The sequence below is a fragment of the Aotus nancymaae genome, unplaced genomic scaffold (assembly GCF_030222135.1).
Source record: "Aotus nancymaae isolate 86718 unplaced genomic scaffold, 86718_ANA_hifiasm-v0.15.2.pri h1tg000039l, whole genome shotgun sequence".
Lineage (NCBI taxonomy): Eukaryota > Metazoa > Chordata > Mammalia > Primates > Aotidae > Aotus > Aotus nancymaae.
Genome location: NW_026988453.1, coordinates 10,508,463 through 10,531,606, shown reverse-complemented (window position 1 = coordinate 10,531,606; position 23,144 = coordinate 10,508,463). Strand labels below are relative to the sequence as shown.

Below are 23,144 nucleotides of genomic sequence, written 5' to 3'. Positions count from 1 at the left end.
CAAGTTGAAGGAAATTTTACATGTAAATTAATAAGAATATTTCCATTTCATTACATACCACCAGTTTGTCTTCTGATCAGCTCGCTGGATTGTATGGATCAATAGAATATACTTCTCGTGTTTCTAAATGAAAAGATTCTTTCTGGTTTGTATTTGTATAATAATTGCTAAACAGAAGGGAGAAAAAAATAATATCTTTACTCACTGACCATGATTCAACGTAGCAGTTGTTTGCTTTCAATAATTCCCAACACGTGGTAAGTACTTTTTGTGGATGATTTTAATTATACTTTAGCTTCTGGGATACATGTGCAGAACGTGCAGGTTTGTTACATAGGTATACATGTGCCATGGTGGTTTGCTGCGCCAATCAACCTGTCATCTACATTAGGTATTTCTCCTAGTGCTATCCCTCTCCTTGCCCCGTATTCTGACAGGCCCCAGTGTGTGATGCTCCCCTCCCTGTGCCCATATGTTCTCATTGTTTAACTCCCACTTATGAGTGAGAACATGCAGTGTTTGGTTTTCTGTGATGATTTCATTTTTACTGTCTTTATTCTATGAAGTGTAAACACCATAACTACACTTTTTGGATAGGCACATAAAAAAAAATAATGTTCTAGGCTTGTAAGTGACCTAGTCAGAGGCTGACACGGGGCAGCTTTACCCTAGACGTAGGATGCTTAATGACTAACAACTACAACTTCCAAATTGAAGAAAAGAAGTTTTTATTTTAGAATATGGTCATAACTTTACCCTTTTGGGAACCAATCTTTTAGTTCAACTGAAAAGCTTTAAACGAGTTTCAAGAGAATGTTTTTACTTTCTTTCTTTGAAAGCACACACATTTCATTGTGTTTCTAAAACCACTTTGCCAGAATTAGTAAAAGATAATAAAATGTGATTAAACTATGACATAGAGCTCTGAAATAAGGTATTACAAAATCACTGGGGGAGAAAGAATACTGCTAAGGTCACTGACAGCAGGTCACTCACTACAATATTGAAGAGTTCTGCATATAGGAGATATGTTAAGATTACAAAACAGTAATTTTTAGGTCAATGTGAGATTTCAGCTTTGTTAAAATATCTTAGATGACTAGAAAAGAATAGCATAGTCCCTTTCAAATACTTGGACAGCTTTTAAAAATATTGAATTTTGTCACTAGACATTCATTTTTAAATGATTACTCATCTCATTTACAAAAAGCATTTAAGGCACTTCAAATGTCTATACTAATTATTGGAAAATCAGTTGAGGTGGGTTAGCAAATGGAAATAAAACAAATGAATGACACCTAGGAATCCAGTTAAACACGTATGTTTGGTTCATATCAGCTGAGGCACTTAAATATAGTATATGATATAATCATGTTAATAAACAATAATCAGGCTGGAACATTATAAATTATTTGCACTTGTAAGCATTTCCCAAATTTGCAAATTTTTATACACATGCAATGCTCTGATAGCAAACTTAGTAGCATGAAGGAAAGAGAGATTATATTTTCCATGTATTTACATTTCTAATTACTCTTGGCTGAAATTATCTTCTGACTTCCTATGAGGAAGGCCCTGCAAATGACATCTCTATTTTTTTTTCTTGAGACCCTTTTCTCCTTGAATTCTGTGACAATACTCTCTTCTAGTTTTCCTCTTGCCTCTCTTCCTTTACTTTCTGCCCTTTGAACATTACTATTCCTCTGAGGTCTGTTCTCATCTCAATTTTTATCTGATCCATTCTTTTTGGTCCCACAGCTTCCACTGTGATTTAACTGTCACCCACCTGAGTCCAGCCCCATCTTCCGAGTCGCAAATCATGAGTACTTCAAAGTAACAGGTGAGAAGGGGACTCCTCATCTTCCCCCATAAACCTGCCCCTCTCCACTTTTAGTGAGTCAGGGAGTCCACCTCATTGCCTTCCTGTGAGCCATTCTATGTGCCTCCTTCTCCCCACATCTGGCATGTCACCAAGTTATGGAAATCCTGTCCTCTTGATAGCAAAGAACCACTTATTAAATACTCTCATGGCCTTTGTGAATCTCCACAAGAAAAAAATACAGTATGCAGTATGTCAATCTTATTTGGCCATAGAACAGACTTTTTCCTGAAGCCATTCATGAAAACAGGGTTTGTGGCACACACTCTGGTAAACCCTACACTGTAAGTATATGCCAACTGTACAGCACAGCCAGAACCCCATAGGCAGCCCCCAGCCTAGAACAAACTGCCCAGGTTCACAGACACCCTCAGTACATAGTTTCAGTGCAATCCCTTCATGTCTGAGCCCAGGCTAGACATTATATAACTGAGCCATGGCATCAGATGGCACTGGTGGCAGGGTAAATGATAGATCCAGGGGACTTGGCACGCTAAAGAAATTTTGCTGGAGCTTTTTGGTGACATGTTTTAGATGGCATGACTTGGTCATCCCCCCACTCGGAGTTACCTGGAGTTGGTAAGACTTCATTGGATTATCCACCCTAACACTAGCATGTACAAAGACTCATGAACCTATGCACACATGATATTCTACTCACATTACTGCTCAAATGTTTTAAAAGCCAACACCTGACAGTTTGCTTTGCTAAAAATGTATCCTTTACACATATCAGTATTCTGTAGCTTCCACAAGATTTATGTGTCAGGTTTTTTTTTTTTTTTTTTTTTTTTTAATGTCATGCCTCCACCTAAAGCTATGCCACCTTCACCTTCAGTTCCCATCATACACACACTGTTTCCTAGCCATTTCAAATAGGCTATGTAGTTCTCACAATACATAAGGGAAATTCAAGCCTCTGGGCCTTTATTCAAACTGCCCTGTCTGGAATGCCTTTCTCCCCTTGTTTACACTCTCTGGAGGCTCACCTGAGACATCTCTCCACTTTGAAACTTTTCCTGATTAAAACTCCCAAATAGTGACCATTTGCTTTGCATCCCCACCAAATATCATATAATCCACCAGGCACATTATTTTATGGTACTTGTTTAGTGACATGCTTGTCCTCCTTTACCAGGCTGTGACCTCCTTGATGACAGAGGCCACATGCTACTAGGCTCTGTGATTCTAGCCTAGTATAGTGCTAAGACGTAGCAGGCACTCAGCGGCTATTGTATAAGAAAAGAATGAATGGACATGGTCATTAACTCTTTTCACATGACTTCTATTTCTCTAACATTACTGCTCAAATGTCTTAAAAGCCATCCATGTATATACTAGATGGAGCAACATATGAAAGCAAATTTCTTACATCCATCAACTTAGTCTGTTGGGATTGAAGGCAGCAGCAGTTGTGCAGTGGAAGAGACCATTCAGTTTCTTTATAAACTGTTTAATTCGTTACAACAAGCATATTTACTTTTGTATTTTAAAAACTTATAAAAATATTTATAGTGATATAAAAGGTACATTTAAAAAAGGGAAACAAGATTTTTCAGTGATTTTTAAATAGGGCAAAACAACTTTTGTGACTAGAAATACACTTGTTTTTGTAACTTAGAAAAAAGGATGCAGTATCATTTTAAGTGATAAAACACAACAGGCTTTATATTAAAAATAAAGGTTAAAATATGTCAATATTCCCTAATATTATTGAAGATTTTCCTTAAAATTCTTCTCAGTAAAATGAGACAAAAACAAATAAATAAAAATGTATAATCATTAGAAATGAGGTACCATAATAATAATTGGTAGAAAATACAGTGTTTCACTTAGATGATTGGGTAACTTACTGAAAAGCTATTAGGAACAAACAGAAGAGAATAGAGAGAAAAGTCCTATAAAACCGTAGTGTGAATTCTTGCCCTACCAGATATTATAATAACATAAAGCTTTTAATTAAACACAAAGTGGTTTGTAATGAAAGAACAGGCAAATTAATGAAGCAGGAAAAAAGGGTGAGAAACACGACATATTCAGGTACATTAACTATTACTGAGAACAAACTTTCTGGCTAATCGTCTCACAATAGTTACTAAGTATATTAAATGCTCACGCACTTATCCTGGTAATTCTAGAAATCTAAGGAAGTAAGTGGCGATGGAACAAAGTTTAGCCAAAGGGGTTACTCATATCTTTATATATTATCAATGTAAATTCAGAAGCAACTTAAGACACATAAATACATATATAAATACATAGAGTAGAATAATATGCTATTTAGCAACTAAAAGGAAAACATGATTTAAAGACACAAAAACATGAACATGAGTCTAAATGAAAAAAAATCAAGACAGAAGATGAAAATGACAAAATTTCAGTTTAAAGAGAGAAAAAAATATAAGAAAAAGATCAGGTAGGAATATATCAAAATATTTGCAGTTGTTCCCACTGGGATTTTTTTCCTGTTCTCTAGATTTTTTTTTTTTTTTTTAACAACGTACCATCTGAATAAACATCATTCAATAAAATGAGCTAAGTGTTTGATAACGTTTAAGACCCCAGAAAGGGCTTCCTTTTGTATGGCACAAGATACTTCATTTAGTTATCACATTGCAGTATTTCTTTTACGTAACTTGTGCTTCTATGTTTAGTTTCAGACAAGAAGTCAAAACCATTTGTGCGTATTGGTCAAGCATGTATTTGCATTTGAACTTACCGTTCTCTGTGTTTTGATATCATGCATAAGGTAACAACGATCAAGAAGGTAAGAAGTATTAAACCTGCAGCAATACCTAGAAGAAAAATCCAGCAAGTGTCAAATGCCAGAAGACTGCATCACCTACATTGTTCTGAACTGATTGTGGGGCCTATTGCGAGTGGTGAGGAAAATGTTATGTGACTCATTCTTGGCCATAAACACTGAATTCCTGAATAATCATAGTTGAGCTTCAGGTTTTTCTGATTTGATCCAGTTAACATTTAATCTAAAGCACTAAGCACATGACCACAAAGTTCCAGTCGACTTTTCATTGAGTTTTTCTGTTCCTTTTAGTTTTATTAGTAACAATCTTGTCACTGAGGTGACAAGAGAGAAATCTCAAGAATAGAAATGAGGAGCACAGGACACCAGCTCTTATAATTTTGCCTAACAACATTTAACTCTCAGCTGTGAAATATATTTTGCTACAGCAGAAGCCAGCCTATTTCAATAGACCAAATCAAGCCAAAGACCAAGAGTTAATGAAAACTAAAACATCAATTTAAAAAGAAGAAAGAGCTGGCTGTTCAAATAATTTATCCAACGCTATCTCAAAGTGACAATTTGTAATGTGACATGTACATTGAAATATCCTTAAAACACCAAAAAAGATCATTTCCTATGAGTTAAATATCATCATCAGATAGGTTATAGGACCTCTAGCATTACATATTTTTATAAAACATTATAAGAGCTTCTCTTTAAATATTTAAAAAGACTTACCACAAAGGACGGGAGTAAGTGAACCTAAAGAGAACACAAAATCATGAAAATATCACTCTAGTGTCATAATTCAATATAGACCGTCTCATGGCAATGTCCCAGAAATCAACACTCAGCTCCCTTCCAAGTCCATTTAAAAGATGTGCTGGGGCCAGGGACAGTGGCCCACACCTATAATACTAGCACTTTGAGAGGCCAAGGTGGGAGGATCACCTGATCTTAGGAGTTTGAGACCAACCTGGGCAACATAGTGAGAGCTTGTCTCTACTTTTGCAAAAAGCAAACAGATAGAAAAGATGTATTGGAACCTTGAGTTATACTCACTTGTTTCTTATGTAACATCTCACTGGCCTTTTTCTTCACTTTAAGTAGGTTGGGGGAGTTCACCAATGAAAAAATCAATATGCTCAACTTCATAATCAGAGATTTCTCAGGTTAGAATGCAAATATTAACTGCAACAACTAGTTATTTAACCTATTTCTGGAGCTCCCTGTCAAACTGGTAAGCACTTATAAACCAAGATTCAGCAAGTAGGTGTGGTCTGTGCAGCAATTCTTTTCAAAATGTCAGGGTGTTCTACATTTTTGCTCCTTTTAAATTAGTGTTTCTCTCTATTTTCTTTTCTTTACTTTCCCCTTCCTCAGAAAGCTATATTTTTTTCTTTTTTTTCCTTTTTCTTGTTTTTTTTTTTTGTTTGTTTGCTTTCAGACAGGGTCTAACGCTGTTGCCTAGGCTAGAGTACAGTGGCTCAATCATGGCTCACTGCAGCCTTGACCTCCTAGGCTCAAGTGGTCCTCCCACCTCAGCTACCTGAGTAGCTAAGACTATAGGTACACACTTCCATACCTGGCTAATTATTTTTCTTTTAAGAGATCAGATCTCACTACCTTGCCTAGGCTGGTCTTAAACTCCTAGGCTTACGAAATCCCCCCGCCTCAGCCTCCCAAAGTTCTGATATTATGGGCATGAGTTGCACACCCAGCCAACACACACTTTTTCTAGAATAGACCACTGACTTCAAGTTCATCAGTAATTATACCGCTGGTCACAAACATATATCAATTTAAAACCCAAGACTCTCCACATTGAGGGAAACTCTTACTGTCTTCTGTCCATTGGCGAGTTAACAAGTGTCAGTGAAGCCCTTGGTACGTACGAGATCTGCAAACTGCCAGGGGAGGGTCCCATTGGTGATCTCCCTGGCACTGGCTCTGGGGACTGCCTTCCAGCGTATACCCATCTTCACACTCCAGAGTTACAACAGCTCCATACTGATACATTTTCCTTGGCTCCAGCCCCTTCTGGATTCCATCCATATCTTCTGGTGAGCCACAGTTTATCTCTGAAATTAAAGAAATCTAATTCAAGCACAGTCATATTTTGGTCTTTTGCCAAGAAAGCAGAAATTTCCTTTAATAGAAACATAAAACTAACCTGTTTCACTCTCAGTAAGGAAAGCTGCACTGAAATAGAATAAGACAATATCCTAGATCCAATCTTTTACTGTCAGTCCTCTATCTCAATTACCTCTGGGTAATTTAAACTAGATTATGTTTTTATTTTTTTTTGCTTCAGTTTCTGTGCTAACAGTAATGTATAATTTTAATGTATTCTTGGATAAATAGTGAGAGCTGAATGGGTAATATTATTAAGTAATCTGAATTATTTTTTTTCCTGCTTCTAGTTTTACTGTTTAATTCTTCATACACATGCATGCTTTCTTCTTTCTTCTTTCATCTTTTCAGTGTAGTCATCAACAATGTAAGTGTTATGATTTGGCTGTGTCCCCATCCAAATCTCATGTGGAATTGTAGCTCCCATAATCCCCATGTGTCGGACCTGGTGAGAGGTAATTGGATCATGGGGGTGGGTTTTCCTGTGCTGTTTTTTTGATAGTGAATAAGTTTCATGTGATCTGACGGCTTATAAAGGACAGTTCTTCTGCACATGCTCTCTCGCCTGCCACCTTGTAAGGTGTGCCTTTGTTCCTCCTTTGCTGTCTGCCATGATTGTGAGGTCTCCTCACCCATGTGGAACTATGAATCAATTAAACTTCTTTCTTTATAAATTACCCAGTTTCGGGTATGTCTTTATTAGCAGTGTGAGAATGGACTAATACATTCTTGGATCTGAAGCCTGGCTCTAGTACTTCCTGGCTGTGTGACTTTGGGTAAGTTACAAATCTCTCCATGCTACCGAAACCTCATCTATAAAACAGGAATAATCATGGCACCAACCTTACGTGGCTCTTATGAAGACTAAATGAAATAATGCCTGTAAGGTGCTGTGCAGAGTGTCTGGCATAGAGTACAAAGTGTTCAACAAATACTAGATATTACTTTACTGGTCATATTTCATATATACTGTTTATGATAATGAAAATGACTTTCTGAAACTTTTATAAAAATGTACCCATAATCCCACAACCCTCAGTAAATATTCTCAAAAGATTGCTGTGCTTTTTATTGGTACTTTGTCAAATACACACTTATCATAACTGTAGCCCCAGTGTGTAAATACAGTCTGTGCTTTAGCTGTTTAATTTACAGACATACTCCAACTTTCTATATGTAAATAAGTAGTTATTCACCCAACATACTACAGCCTGAGACATTTTTCTTATTTTGAGATATTTAGATTAATGAATGTATTAATCTAATTAAAGTATTTAATTTAATGAGTCAATTAATGCATTTCTTTGGCTATTTTAAGTTGAAAGTACCCAACTGAATATATCTATTTGGCACAAATTTGATATAAAAATAAGAACAAAAAATAGACAAAGCACCTTTACAATGAGGGGCAGGTTGGCTCCAGGTTCCGTCAAGCGTGCAAAGAAGGAGTGCCTCTCCCACCAGCAGGTAGCCTTGGTCACAGCTGTACAGGATTGACATTCCAGGGGAAAACCGAGTTATGTTTCCACCAGTATGGCTCCCGTTGGGGGTCTTAGGCAGAGGCTGACACCCTACGAAGGCTTAGACAGCAATAAGAAAGGGTCTTTAACTCAGCACAGAGGAATACATAGCCTGCACTATCTCTGGGTAGCAGCGATACAGGAAGGCCAGAGGCAACAAGCCAACTAACTGGTATCCAGAAACACTCATTCATTTCACCCCGACCAGCAACACTGGATGGAGATCTGCATTTCCTATGTTGATATGACTTGAAGAAAATTATCAAAAAGTAAGATAATGAAACATTAATGGATACGGTTCACAGTGGTAATCCATCAGCCAACAGTTTTGTTTTCCCTTTAAATAGCAGACAGGATTACACCTTCAAATGTCTACAGAATCTAGGAAGTGAAGCCACCAGATATGACAAGTCAGAGAGCCCCTGTCCTAAGTGTCAGCCACTGCTCAGCTCGAGAGACTGGTGCCTATCTGGGAAGCAAAGGGGGCTCTCATCGTTCACAGTTTCACTGTTTATCTTAAACTGAAGAAGATGGGTTTCACTTAAGATTACTGTGCTGGCCAAAGACAACCATTCTGTGGAGCTGAATTCCAGTTCTCGGGTCACCAATCAGCAGCCTCTGCTGTAGATAGTCATGGACAGGAATAAGGCTGCCAAATGATACCTACAATTACAAGAAAGACAACTCAACGGGTTGGAGGGCCAGTTAATTCTCCAGGACACCCGAAGTTCTCTTTCTGGCTGCAGCATAGCCTTAAATATCAAATTATTCGCAATATTACTGCCAAAAATTTGCCAAAAATGTATGTGCGCTTTTCTTACTCTAAATTCCTAAGAATAACAATTTTGGAGACTCCATCAATTTGGAAGTTAGCCATTACCCTTTCATGTACTATTTATTGCTCAATACATTGAGAAAGGAAAGAGAAAACAATCAAGTGAGAAGACAAGAAAAGGCAGATATCTTGTAAAACAATATAATTGCTTTGGCTTTTCTTTAGGCAGACTGTCAAGTGCAGATTCAAAACCCTTTTTCTTTATCCTGTACAACATCTCATAATTCATCCCTTCAAGTATCTTACCCTTTTTGATACAAGTTGGCACACCTGGCACCCACGTGTTATCAGTATGGCACCTAATCACACGACTACCGTTCATGATGAAGCCGGAATTGCAGGCAACATGTACTATGTCATTGTGGGAATAAGCAGAATGCGTCTTATTGAGCTTGTATCCATGTTTGACTTCTGGGTTAGGGCAGTGAGTCACAGGAGCAGATTTTAAGCACTGTGGAGGAGACCCACTCCAAGATCCATCACTTCTGCACTGCAATTTTTTCTCTCCCAGGAGATAGAATCCTTGGTCACATTTATAAGAGACTTCACTTCCGTATAGAAAGATTTCTGCCATCATGCCTGTGTGCTTCCCATTGACAATCACTGGTGGAGGGTGACAGCGAATAACTGCAGAAGAGATTTAGGGAGTTCTACTTTAGCTAGTACCTCAAGGTGAGCGGTCTTCATTCAGGTACAAATGACGATATACAACTAACTGCATATAGTTCACATAACTAGAAAATAACTTAAGTTTTGGAATATGGACTATGCTTTTTTAAAAATCAGCTTTACCAAGTGTGATTATATGAGTACTATATACTCTGTAAAAATTCAGAAAATACAGTAAAGTATTAAGGAAGAAATACAGCTATGTTCCCATGACCTAGGAATATGGACTATATATTTTGTTATTGTTAGCAAAATTAGCAGATGCGTGGAAAATAGTTCCTACCTGACAATGTTGTTTCTCAGTGTCAGCACTGACCAACACCATAAGATATTTCTTATCTAACCTCCATGGAGGGAGACCCCTAAGACTGTGGAAGCAGTGGTAGGATAGTTCTTCAGTGGCCTGCCCTGTCCAGTTCTCCTTTACCACTGTCAGGCTTTTATTTTTTCTAACTTACCTTTACAAAGGGGAATCTTTTTGAACCAAATTCCATTCTCAGCATCTTGACATGTCTGATAAGCATATCCAGTCAACTGGTACCTACAGAGAGACAGGTTATAATGCATTTCCTGTTCCCAATATCACATCTCTTCAAACTACACACACAAAAGAACTTCTAAATAAGAACTTTGGCAGAGAGGAGTTGAAATTCTTGGTCCTCCAAGTAAAAAACAACAACAACAACAACAACAACTAATTTAGAGTTAAGCAAAGCCCTTTTCATGTCAAGAGAGGACTGAAGAGTCAGAGTTGCTGGTTAGGCCATTGGAACCTCACACTCTCTGTGCACATGACGATTAGGAGCCTCTAAAGGGCACCACCAAGGCACGCTGAAGGTCTAGTTAATGCACAAAACAAGATGGAGACCTTTTTTCAGAACAGACTATTTCATACTCACCCATCTTGGCAGGACATATTAACTAGCTCCACACGTGAACCAACTGGAAGTTTTTGAAGATCTTCTCTCATAGGCTGGCATGTTTCTGGAGAAGCAAGGATAGAATTACAGTATTTATAGATGTCTCATATCAAAGGGAAGGACAACTCTGGAACTGAAAGTACCTTCACACCGTGGGGCAGAAGGACTCCAATTTCCTGAAGGCATACAGTGAATGGATTTGTTTCCCACAAGCAAGTAGCCAGGGTCACAGGTGTAGTCTACAGTCATCCCAGAGACAAAGAGGACCATATTTCCACCTGTATGCTGACCATGGTGGAGCCCAGGAGGTGGCTGGCAGCCTGAAGAGAAAACTCCCTACATAAATACCAACACAGAGGAATTTCTACTCAAGAACACTGAGTGTACAACATTGGACAGTAGACAGTCTGAAACTGACACCAAAGATCATGAAGTTTAAATTCACCACCGAATGTTGTTTGCTCTTTAAAAAGGCTCTCTCTTTATCTACCCTGAATAGATCCCAGATGCAAGGGGGCATTTGCATGAACACACACAACACAGAGAACATCTATTACAGGATGGATGAAATGGAAAGTATCTGTGCCCCTCTTGCCTCTTTCCATGATGGGGTTTTTGGTGGGAGATAATAAATAAGAATAATTAAGTAAATCTCCCCCTTTTTTTTTCCTTATTGGGTTTTTACCTTTTTCACAAACTGGTATTTCAGGATCCCAGGTGTTGTCAGCTTTGCAACGAATCTGACTACTGCCCTTCAAAGTAAATCCATCATTACACTTGAATGTCACACTGTCATTGTAGAAATACGGGGCTCCCTTGCCAGATATCTTGTATCCATTTGCCACGTGGACATATGAACATTGGACAGCAGGGAGGGAAAGTTTACATAGGGGAGGAGGGCCACTCCAGATGCCTCTTTCTTGATCATTGCTCATACAACGGATGGTGCTCTCTCCAATGAGGCTGAATTCCACTCCTCTTTCTGGCCCAGGGTTACATCTGTAAGTGACCGTGGTTCCATATGGAAAATCTTCTAAGGAACTCCCGGTGTGTGTCCCATTGTAGATAACAGGGGGTGGTGGGCAGGTGATTTCTAGAGAGATGAAAAGATACTGTAGAATTGAGTTCCTGTATTAGACACCAAACAAAAGAAATGAAGCTGGTTATGACCCTGTTGTTTCCTGGATGGCATGGGTACATTTTCATGATGTGAGTTATGTGAAACCTCATTAAATGTGTAAAATTCAATTTAAACACATTTCATAGGAAAGAAAATTTTTATTAAAAGTAAATGTGATTGATCAGTATCACATTATGAGTTAGTTAGACCCAGTAATAAATTGCTAATTAAAAGAAGAATCCTTTTAAACTAGGCAATAGGTGAATAAAAGACACAGGGGAACAGAATTGTGCTTTTTTGAGTACTCTCTTTATGCTGAGGTGATATGATAACTTATATGGTTAGCTGAGAAAACTTATTGTTGAATGAACACCTACTTTGTGATAGACAGTTTCCTCATCTAGAAAGTAGCAATAGTACAATTTAATTTGAATAATTTGAAGTCAGTAGTCTTTTTTAAATTTCTAAATTTAAAATTTTTTTTTTCCTTTTTATTTACATTCTCTGGACTCCCTAGTCTGTAGTCTTATGCAAACTTTACAGAAGACAGGCTAGAGTTTCAGAGGAGTTGTCCAAGTGGTCCAAGGTCTCAAACTATTAAGCAGTAGAGACAGAATGTGAGTTCAGATCTGACACCAATCCCTTAATCTCTCCACTAAACTGTGGTATACACAAAATTAAGATGGTGGTTCATGTACTCACTGCTGTCATTATTCCCATAATCATAAATCACAAAATAGAATCAGTAACTAAGTACATTTAACTTATTAATGACAAAAAAGGTAGCAAAAGAAAGACATGGCAAAACTGTGCAACTGTAACTATTGGCAACATTAATAAAACATAATCTAATACTCTAATTACCATAACATGTCCCCAAACAGAAAGATCCCAGGAAATGTAGAGATCTCACATTATTTCAGCTCCTATGTCATTTTTGCTACTCACCTTTACAAAGACGAATCTCCATAAACCAAGGAATTGTGCCTTGACACTCCTGATAAACACTCTCACTTAACTTGTACCTAGAGACAGAGTCAAGTATGTCATTTTGCCATCAGGTGACCAATAAGCTAAGCAAGAGCCATGGGCACTCAAGCAGACTCACTACTTTCAGGCCAAGAAGCAACAGGAACAAAAATGTAGCCAACATCAGCACCAACCTCTCATTGCACAGGCATAATTTCCATGTATAGAAATATAGTATGATAGACACTTCCATGAATGTGTGACAGGCAAGCACTTATGAGACAAACTCTTACACAGAGCTTGCAGTGTGTGCTGATGTGCTAGACTTGAGTCAGGCTGAGACAGCCTTTGCTCACCCTTCATCGCAAGAAGAATTAACATCTGTTCTAACAAATTGGTGCTGGGGTTTTGTCAAGAGTTGCTTTCCTGTAGCTTCACACTCTGCCACTAAGAAAAGAGACAAGAATGAGAATTTAATTAAGGCAATCTTAAAATCAACAAAACATCTACATCTGAGGCCCAGCACCTTTGCATCGGGGTATAGGGGTCGTCCACACCCCCTCAGAGGTACAATGTATGGATTCTTCTCCCATCAGCACGTAGCCAGGGTTACAGCTATATTTTATGGATGTTCCGGGGTCAAAGCGGACCAGGTGTCTATCTTCCTTTTGCCCATTGAGGATGTTAGGAGGGGCCTGGCATTCTAAACGAAAGGACAAAAACAAAACAAAATATAATATAACTTCTTAAGTAAACAATCACAGAAAGAAACTGAGCCAAAGAAATTGACATTCATGCTACAATTCCACTCCGGTGGCAGCTGTATGATACAGAAGGCATGTTGCAGACCAGCTCTGGGTAATTTTAGATCACCGTTTCCCAATCTTTGCTGCCGTTGTTGTTTTCTGCACTTAGGCTTCTGCAGGTGTTGCTCAGTTCCCATTGGGTGCTGCAACTCCTCTCCTGTCTCTTCCCTTCATAAAGAATTGTCTAGTATGTTTTTATGGCAGACTCTGATATAACCCTAGGATGAGGGCTTGAACGACTTCTAAGAAGTCACTATTAAGAAAAACAAGCATTTTTATCCTCATATTTTCCTCTAAAGAAATGGAAAACTTAGTGATTCCTAACATTTTTTTCCAAAGCATATTCCCACAAAATAAAACAATGGTGGGGTGATGGTGATAAGAATGCTCTCTATAAAACTTATATTGATTACGTTTAGTAGAGTTGAGGGGAGTATGAACTGGACAAGGACCTACTTAAAGCCCATAATACCTTCTTCTAATTTTTCAAGAAAATGAATCAGCAGTACCTTTTCTGAGTACTAGAACACTCACCCTTTTCACAGACTGGTGCGGATGGTTCCCATGTGCCTTGGGCACTGCATCGGATTTGCCTGCTGCCCTTCAAGGTGAAACCAAACATGCAAGCAAATATCACAGTGTCATTATAGGTATATTGATCTTTCTGCACCGATAACATTCGGCCTCTTAGGATCTGGGGATGTGGACACTGAACCGCAGAAGTAGAAAGTTCACAGCGTGGGGCAGGGCCACTCCAGGTCCCAGTCTTCTGACTATCAGCTGTACAACGGAGAGTGTTCTCCCCAATAAGGATGAAGTTCACTCCTTCCTCTGGGTCTGGGTCACAAGTGTAAGTCACTATGCTTCCATATGAGACGTTCACTAGAGAGTTGCCTGTATGTCTTCCATTGAGAATAGGAGGAGGTGATGGGCAAAGAATTTCTAGGGAAATTGCAGAAAGAAATGACAAGATCATAGGTATATTGAGAACAAAGAATGCCCCAGATGCTGCTTGATACCACTATCCTAGGACAGTGATATCTGAATCTGTAATCAATCAAGGCAGCAAAAGCAATATAATTTAAAAGTACTGTCCTTAAGCTTCATTCCTGAGTGTATGTACTCTGCTGATCCTTTGATTTCTTTTACCAAATATACAATCTTCTTTACGTACATGGTCTGGTTACCTACTTAGAAGGTCTATGTAGCTTTCAGAGGAGGGAAAGCCTAGGAACCTCGTTTTACTTGAGGAAACAAAAAATAAGGATGCTTCAGTGAAGACCATATCCTTAAGATCTCTAGGAGCTCTGTGTTCTGTAATAGTCTTTAAGATAATGACTGAACCAAAAGCTTTTAGTTAAGCTGAGAATGCAGCGCTGTCAGACCATAGTTGCCTAACCTACCTTCACATACTGGCCTTTTGGTCCAAGCAGCTCCCTGTCCAGCAATTACACACTGACTAGAAGGTGGGCCTTGCAATCGATACCTGGAGACAGAAGACTGTCATTCAGAGCTATTAGGCAGTTTGTGCTGAAGAACAGCAGCCTCTATTTACAATCTAAGACAAGTTCATTTAATTGGTGTGCACCTGCTCCTTTTATCAGCATTACCTCTCACAACTCCACCCCGGGCTGTCCAGAGATCCTCACAGAGGAGCCTTCTGCAGGTTTCACAGTCCACCCCATGCACACGACAAGCCAAATGAATTAAATCTCATAGATCATTCTGACACTCACCCTTCATCACAGAAAAAGTTTGCAGTTACACCAACCCGGAGAATTGGAGGCTCCTTTACCTTTCCATTGGGAAATCGTCCTAGAGGTTTACAGCGTGCCTCTAAAAAACAAACCCAAGATGAGAAATGCACAGCAAATAACAGAACAGGCCAGATTCTTAAAGTAGATTGTAAATTTAGGGTACCTTCACATGTTGGGGGTACAGCACTCCATTCTCCCGAAGACAAACAGTTAATGGTCTTTTCTCCAACAAGGAAGTAACCAGACTCACAGCTGTAAGTCACAGACAATCCTGGAGCGATGGAGCGGACATTCTCGCGTGTGTGATGTCCATTGCGGATCATGGGAAGTGCTGGACACTCCAGAGGGAAATCTTTACACACACATACCAGGAAAAAAGCCATCAGATGATGTATCCTTCACAATCTAGAATCAAGGGGGTCCAATCTTTGGGCTTCCTAGGGCCACATTGGAAGAAGAAAAATTGTCTTTGGACACACATAAAATACACTAAGACTAATGACAGCTGATGAGCTAAAAAAAAAAAATTGCCAAAAAATCTCATAATGGTTTAAGAAAGTTTAGGAATTTGTGTTGGGCCACATTCAAAGCCATCCTGGCCCACATGCTGTCCACAGGTCGTGATCTGGGCAAGCTTGATCTAGATGCTAATTTAGGATATAGATCCAAATAAATAACACATGATCTATGGTAGCCAGTTGTTATTAACTTTTGATCAAGTCTTTTAAAGATCAAACAGGTATGGTTTAAGTGTATCCATTTTATGCCACAAATAGCCATAAATAGTACATTATTTTTCATTTTTAGTTACACTACATGAATTACAACTGCCTTGTGAAAAATTCCAATTACCAAAAAAAAGTCAGTTTCCACCTATATTCTCACCCTATCCTTAAACTTATTCTCTGTTCCAAAAGCAGCATGCTATCATTTCAAGGGTTATCCTGGTAGATATTAGTAATATAGTTTATTGGGATCCTATATATGATACATATATACACCTATATTATGTGTGTGTGTATAACTAATACATATTCTATGCTTTGCTTCCTCTACTTAGCAATGTCTATGATATCCTTCCATGTCCATACATGTCTGTCTAGATTGTTACAAAGCTTGTTTTCAACAGCCATTACGTTTTGTGACTATCATAAGATCGCCTTCCTCCAAGACTACTTATCAATCAATCAATCAATAGAATCCCACTGTATACTAATTTAATAGCTTTGTCAGCTTTTAATCTGCTTAAAACTTGTCAACACTGTTCTTTATTAAGAAAAGAAATACCTAATTTGACAGTATAATTTTTGTCAAATATTGCCAATTCTTGTAATCGTGGAATTGAAATTCAGATTTGGATTTCAGCAGCAACATAAACCAAACCAAATCAAAAGAAAAGGAATGCAGATTTTACAGTAGGTCCCTATTTTCAAAGGCATTTATTTGAAATGCGATGGCTCGGAAGATGACTTGGGGAAATAGTGGATAACTTCAAATCATGTTTACAAAGACCACAGAGAGCAGGGTATCACCTGTGCCAAACTGTATTAGCAGCTACTTATACATTAATTTCAAATCCATTGGGTGTATTTTTGTCATTAAATCCCACCTTCCTTCTCACTTTAATAGTAGCCCAGATGTACAGTTTAAAACCATCCCATTCCCATGTCCCCAACTAACTGGCCTCTTGCAAAATTTACCCTACTCAATGATTAGGTATGTTCAATTACATTTTTCCATTCTACTTTAAACTCCTTTGATCAACTGATGTTTTCTGAATGAGCAGTTATATTCCTCTATGAAGAAAAACCAGGAAGCCATAACTTTTCCTTTTTCCTTTTGCTTCCTTCTTTCACCCCCGTCATTACACGTTCCCATTGTTCGTCCTTCAGAAGGGTACAAAACACGGTCTTCACAGAAAGGCAAGACCCCAACCTCCCAATTCAGCTTTCTTTTCATACTCACCACTCTCACAGGTAGGCAGTCGTGTCGGCCCCCACTTTTTATTTGCTCGACACCAAACAGTTTTGTTTCCATTCATGGAGAAGTTGGCTTTACAGGTGAATGTCACAAAATCACCATGGTGGTAGGATGGTCTAGAGCCTCTAATTTTGTATCCTCCTGGTACTATGGGCTCAGGGCAAGTAGAATATTTATTGTAATATTCACATATAGGAGCAGGTTTATCCCAGGTTCCAGTCACTTTGTCTTTAGTTATGCAAAACATAGTTTTTTCCCCAATGAGGCGGAAGACAGAAGATGAACAAGTATACCTTACCACAGTACCAAGAGGGACAGGGGTAGAATGAGCACTAATCCGGCCATTCATGATAGGAGGAGGAGGGCCACAAGAAATCCCTAAAAAGTAGAACAGGAACTCTGTAGGCATACTGGTCATGGCAATAAAATATTCAAATGTAGGTAAAATATCCAAATACAGATCACATAACTTTTTTCAGAAACAGACTTAGAAATTTGTATAGTTTGTTTCTTCCCTGCTTACTCCCAAGCTCCTAAATTCTTGCCTTTCTCTTGATCCTCAGCAAACAGATAACATATATCGCCTCGATCAAACAATAATAATGAAAAGAATGTATCCAAAAGTTCTGAGGTTGGGGAGGGATAACATGGGGAGAAATGCCAGATATACATCATGGGGGGATGGAGGCAGCAAACCACATTGCCACGTATGCACCTCTGCAACAATCCTGCATGATCTGCAAATGTACCCCAGAACCTAAAGTGCAATAAAATGTATATTTTTTTTTAAAAGTTCTGAGTCTAATCAATTTTAATAATGAAACAATAGCACATGAAAATAACATATTAGTGGCACACTAGTTACACATGAGGCGGTACCATGGATTAGGGAAATCTGAGCTCAGCAAACCTAGTTTAAAATCCCCACTGTCATTCAATAGCTGTGTGACCTCAGGCAAGTCTTACCCTCTTTAAGCTTCAGTTTCCTAAAGTATATTGCAAACTACTTCATAAGGTGTAGTGAGAATCCAGGGCTAAAATTACATAAACAGAGAAAGTATAATATCTGCAACATACTAATAATTCAATGGCTGTTTCAAACACACAACTGGGGGTACAGGCTGGAATGACCACATTTGGTCCTGCTGCTAAAGATCCTAGAGCCTCACTACAGGTGATTTGTCATGCCTTGATGCTGGAACACTTGGAAAAAGCCACAGAAAAGGAACAGAGGTTTTGAATAATGGCCTCACGTTCTTCATTTACTTGTCTTAATAACCATGAAAGATATTGCTTACAGTTACTTTGTATATGCGTATCTTTTTTGAGGGAGTCTCAGAATAAAGGGAAAATTGCCAGCCTCTAGAACTTCCAGTTCACTTCCCTTTGGCTCGAAGAGGAGGTCTTCAGTGAGAGGAACTGGTTTCAGTAAGGGTAACTTTAGAGAACTGTTATCTTTATACATCTAGAAGCTGCAATATAATACATACTCCGCTGAATCAATTTGCCATCTTTGGTCTGCACTGCAGAGCACAGAGAAGAGTGGCATATATATGTTCAAAGTACATGTGTAGATAAGATGCGATAATTGATATATGCGTGGGAACACACCCAAAATCAAAAGGCAAGACCCATACTTGGTTGTTTTGTTGTACGCTTCCCAGACAGGAAACTTACTATTCCAGAGTGTTGTCACTCCTTCTGGGACACACTGACTAGAAGATTTGCCATTTAACTGGAAGATTAAACAATAAAGGGTAACAAATCATCACCAGAACAAACCAATTCTAAGTCAAATTAATCACTTCTCCCAAGTTGATGGTATTAATGGGATCTACATTTTTAAGAGTTCTGGCTTCAGGGAAAAAGTCTAAGGTTAATTGTGACTCAGACCAACTACTTGATAACTTCAGAGTAGGTAAAAACATACAGAAAAAAGAATCCTAAAAATAACATTCCTTTTAACATTCTTCCTCTCCTCTTTAGCATCCAAATGCCAAGATTCTTGTGACCATCTAGAAGAAAAAAGCCTCTTTTTCTAGTGAAGAAAATATCAAGGACCTTGTTCCACAAGTTTATCCCAGACAGTCCCTCTTATTGAACCCTGAATCATCTATTCATTCACCAGATTTGGAGCCTTAACTTCTAATCCAAAGCTTTGCTCTTTCAATTGCTGAAAGGAATTCCCAGCTTTGGCTAGCCATGCATAATACATACATTTGGAGACAAGCAAGAGGGCTTGGTTAATGACAGGTTTTAGTCATAAAGGGTAAAGAACACGAGAGAAAAAGAGAAAAAAAATAACTGTCTTTAGAGATCACACTTTGCAGTGTTTAACTATGGGTTCTAGGTCTCAGTTCAGGCCCCATCACCTCACACTCACCCCTCAACAAAGGAAACCTCTGCCCCATGTTAAAGATTAGGAGAAGGAGCTACATAACCATTGAGAAGTTGGTTTGGAATGGCATCCCATGATTTCACTAGGAAAAATGAGACAAGCAAGGAACAGTTGAGTTTTCTTTAAATGGAGTAGAGCTTTGGACACCTGCACATTTCGGTGCTACATGCCTCCAGGTTTCCAAGGACATACACTGCACAGGGTTAGTGCCAATGAGAGTGTAGCCAGGCTTACATCTGTAGGACACTTCCTTATCTTTTTTGTTAGAATTATCATGGCAGATATGAGGAGAAGGCAGACTCCCTGAGAAAAGAATAAGACCAGAGAGCCTTTTATTTCTAAAATAAGAGCATTCTTCTCTGCTGCATAGAGAATCTCTTTCTAATGCTTTTTATAAAAGAAGGGCAGTCTTCTCCACCACCAGCCTGGGGTTAGTAGGTGTGGGATGAAGGCGTTTACATAAGCTCTCTTAAATGTAAGGCAGAGTCCTTTGGGTGAGATAGAGTAGAGCTGAAATGCATTTTTTTTTTTTTTCCAGAAATGATGAGCTTTGCAACTATCTGTTTTCTTTATCTTGATTTATGCCAGGAAACATTACCCCACTCATCATTTTCCATTTCATTCAATTCAAAGGGTCTGAGCCATTCTCTCACCAATACTGCAGTCAGTGAAACCAAACTTCCGCGACACAATTTTACCACCAAAATCTACCTCTTCCTTCCTGCTCCAAAAACAAGGCTGATGAGGTTTCTGAGCTTTGTGGACAAAGCTTCCAGTGTTGCCAGGTTTGCAGAGTCAGATACTTCTCAGTAAAAGTACATGAGAAGGGGAGAATGGAGGGTGTGGACTCAACCTGACTACGAGCCTTCTTTCATAAACGGTTCATTTTTTCAGTATGAAAATGTATAATGTTCACAATATTTTTTTAATTTTTAATTTTGTGCCTGTGACACAGCCTCAGGAAGTCCTGAGACATGTGCCCATCTACAGTATTTTGAATGAAATTCTGATCTCAGCCAATTTCCCCCCATTGGTATGGCCAATGGGATTGAGAGTTCAGCCAATGGAATTAAGAGTACATCTTATCTTCATTTAAATAAAATCTAGTCATATATATATATATATATATGTTTAAATAAAATCTAGTCTCATATATTTTATATATTTATATATATATATATATTATATATACCTGTCTTCATTTAAATAAAATCTAGCAATATGTTGGAAAAAAGTCTCTAATCATTCACTTTGGTGCTATCTGCTTTTTAAAAAGATATCTTTTAATTCCTCCTACATTAACGCAGATCTAGCACTGCTCCAAAATACATTTAAAAAATTCTACATCTGCAACATTTATATATTACTTTCAAAGTTTACTTTTAAACTCTTTAACTAGACCAGGTGTGGTGGTTCACATCTGCAATCCCAGCACTTTGGGAGGCCGAGGCGGGTGGATCACCTGAGGTCAGGTGGTCAAGACCAGACTGGCCAACATGGTGAAACCGCATCTCTACAAAAATACAAAAAATAGCCAGGCATGATGGCAGGTGTCTGTAATCCCAGCTACTCTGGAGGCTGAGACAGGAGAGTCCCCTGAACCTAGGAGGTGGAGATTGCAGTGAGCTGAGATCACATCATTGCACTCCAGCCTGGGCAACTGAGTGAGACTCCATCTTGAACAAACAAAAACCAACCAAACAACAACAAAAACACCTCTTTAACTAGAAAACTCAACCACAAATACTATTTTCCTTCTGCTCTTTCCATAGGTACCATATATATGTTTCCCAAAAAACCTCGTTTTATTTCTAGATCCTGAAGTTTCAACCTAACTCACCCCGAAGCACTTTGGCAGTAGAGGATTCTGTTTGCTATTTAGTTGACACCATATTACGTTGCTGCCTTTCATGGTAAAACAAGCTTACACTTAAATATCACTGTATCATTTTTAAAAAGTTAGCATAATCCAGATTCCACAACTCCATTTTCAACTTCTGTAATTGGGCATTCAAGTAAGAGTAATACACTGAAGGGGAGGCTTCCTCCAGATGCCAACTCGATCATTTTTGCTGGTACAATGCATTGACTTTTCACCCAAGAGGTCAAACAGCTTTTCCCTATTATATCCAATATGGCACTGATGATTTCATAGCAAACCCTCTCTGCTGCTGTTGTCAAAGTTTCATTGGGGATGGCTGGGAGTGACTTACAAGAAATAGCTTTTTGAGGAGCAGGTGGGGAAAGAGAGAATATTATACTTTCTGAGAAATTTGTGTCCATTCTTATAACCCAAACTGCAACTCAGCCTACAATTTATCCATTTTGTTGAAATTCTCTATGCTGATCTCAAAGATGATTCTAAATAGGAAGTAGCAAGGTTGAAAGACATATGGAACTAGCTGATAAAAACTGAAAAGCTATGAGCTGGTCACCAGTCCCCGCCCCAGACCACAGTTAAATTGTTATATAAGGCACCTAGGGTGGCTTATTTTTTGCATGGAATAAAGTTGTAAGTGAGTAATCTGGAATGTTTTAGATGTAAGCATTCATTCACTATGAAATAACTTACAATCAAAGGACAGTAACCAAAGGGAAGTATGGTGGGATTGAGGGCCATGAGGAAGACAGGTAAGTCATAGCTGTGTGCCCAGAGCTACTCAAACCAAGTGTAACCCTCCTGGGTACTCACTTTGATGTGCTGATGCCCAATTTCCCTCTGGAAGGGGACAAGAGGAATTAAATAGGGTGCAATAAAGAGATTATTTTACTTTACATTTGTAAAAAGTCATGTCATTACAATATTGTCTGAGATAATACATGTAGCAGATGAGTCACCAAGGAGTGGATATATAAAGACAGAGATGAGAGATCCCATGGTATATGTTTACTTATGTAAGAAACCTGCACATCCTGCACATGTACCCCAAAACATAAAATAAAAGTAAAAAAAAAAGAGATGAGTGATCATTTCCCAGCTAGACTTATATTTTAGAAAAGCTTAGTTCTTTCTCTGTTGAAAGACTAGCAAAGAACAGAATATCATTTATGACAAGTAGAGGTGATAGATTAAGGACTCATACAATTTAAAGCCAAATGGGCCAGGCGCGGTGGCTCGTGCCCGTAACCCAGCACTTTGGGAAGCTGAGGCGGGTGGGTCATGAGGTCGGGTGATCAAGACCATCCTGGCTAACACAGTGAAACCCCGTCTCTACCAAAAATACAAAAAATTAGCCGGGTGTGGTGGCACATGCCTGTAGTCCCAGCTACTCAGGAGGCTGAGGCAGGAGAATCGCTTCAACCTGGGAGGCGGAGGTTGCAGTGAGCCAAGATTGCGTCACTGCACTTCAGCCTGGGCAACAGAGCGAGACTCTGTCTCAAAAAAAAAAAAAAAAAAAAAAAAAAAAGCCAA

At 38.7% G+C, this 23,144-nt stretch overlaps 1 protein-coding gene across 1 annotated transcript in view; it reads right to left on the bottom strand.

The window, feature by feature from the left end:
* CR2 (complement C3d receptor 2) overlaps positions 1-23,144 on the bottom strand; it is a 35,786-nt gene that overhangs the window by 3,179 nt on the left and 9,463 nt on the right. Inside the window, exons 2-19 of the mRNA XM_012459259.2 lie at positions 17,320-17,712; positions 15,518-15,706; positions 15,334-15,433; positions 15,001-15,083; positions 14,132-14,539; positions 13,318-13,494; positions 13,148-13,238; positions 12,771-12,847; positions 11,388-11,795; positions 10,846-11,022; positions 10,682-10,766; positions 10,241-10,323; positions 9,360-9,740; positions 8,153-8,338; positions 6,521-6,706; positions 5,364-5,387; positions 4,599-4,674; positions 59-167 (exon numbers count right to left, since the gene is read on the bottom strand). Coding sequence (XP_012314682.2) covers positions 77-167; positions 4,599-4,674; positions 5,364-5,387; positions 6,521-6,706; positions 8,153-8,338; positions 9,360-9,740; positions 10,241-10,323; positions 10,682-10,766; positions 10,846-11,022; positions 11,388-11,795; positions 12,771-12,847; positions 13,148-13,238; positions 13,318-13,494; positions 14,132-14,539; positions 15,001-15,083; positions 15,334-15,433; positions 15,518-15,706; positions 17,320-17,712 — 3,215 coding nt within the window. The 3' untranslated portion in view covers positions 59-76. The remainder of the gene's footprint in view (positions 1-58; positions 168-4,598; positions 4,675-5,363; positions 5,388-6,520; positions 6,707-8,152; positions 8,339-9,359; positions 9,741-10,240; positions 10,324-10,681; positions 10,767-10,845; positions 11,023-11,387; positions 11,796-12,770; positions 12,848-13,147; positions 13,239-13,317; positions 13,495-14,131; positions 14,540-15,000; positions 15,084-15,333; positions 15,434-15,517; positions 15,707-17,319; positions 17,713-23,144) is intronic.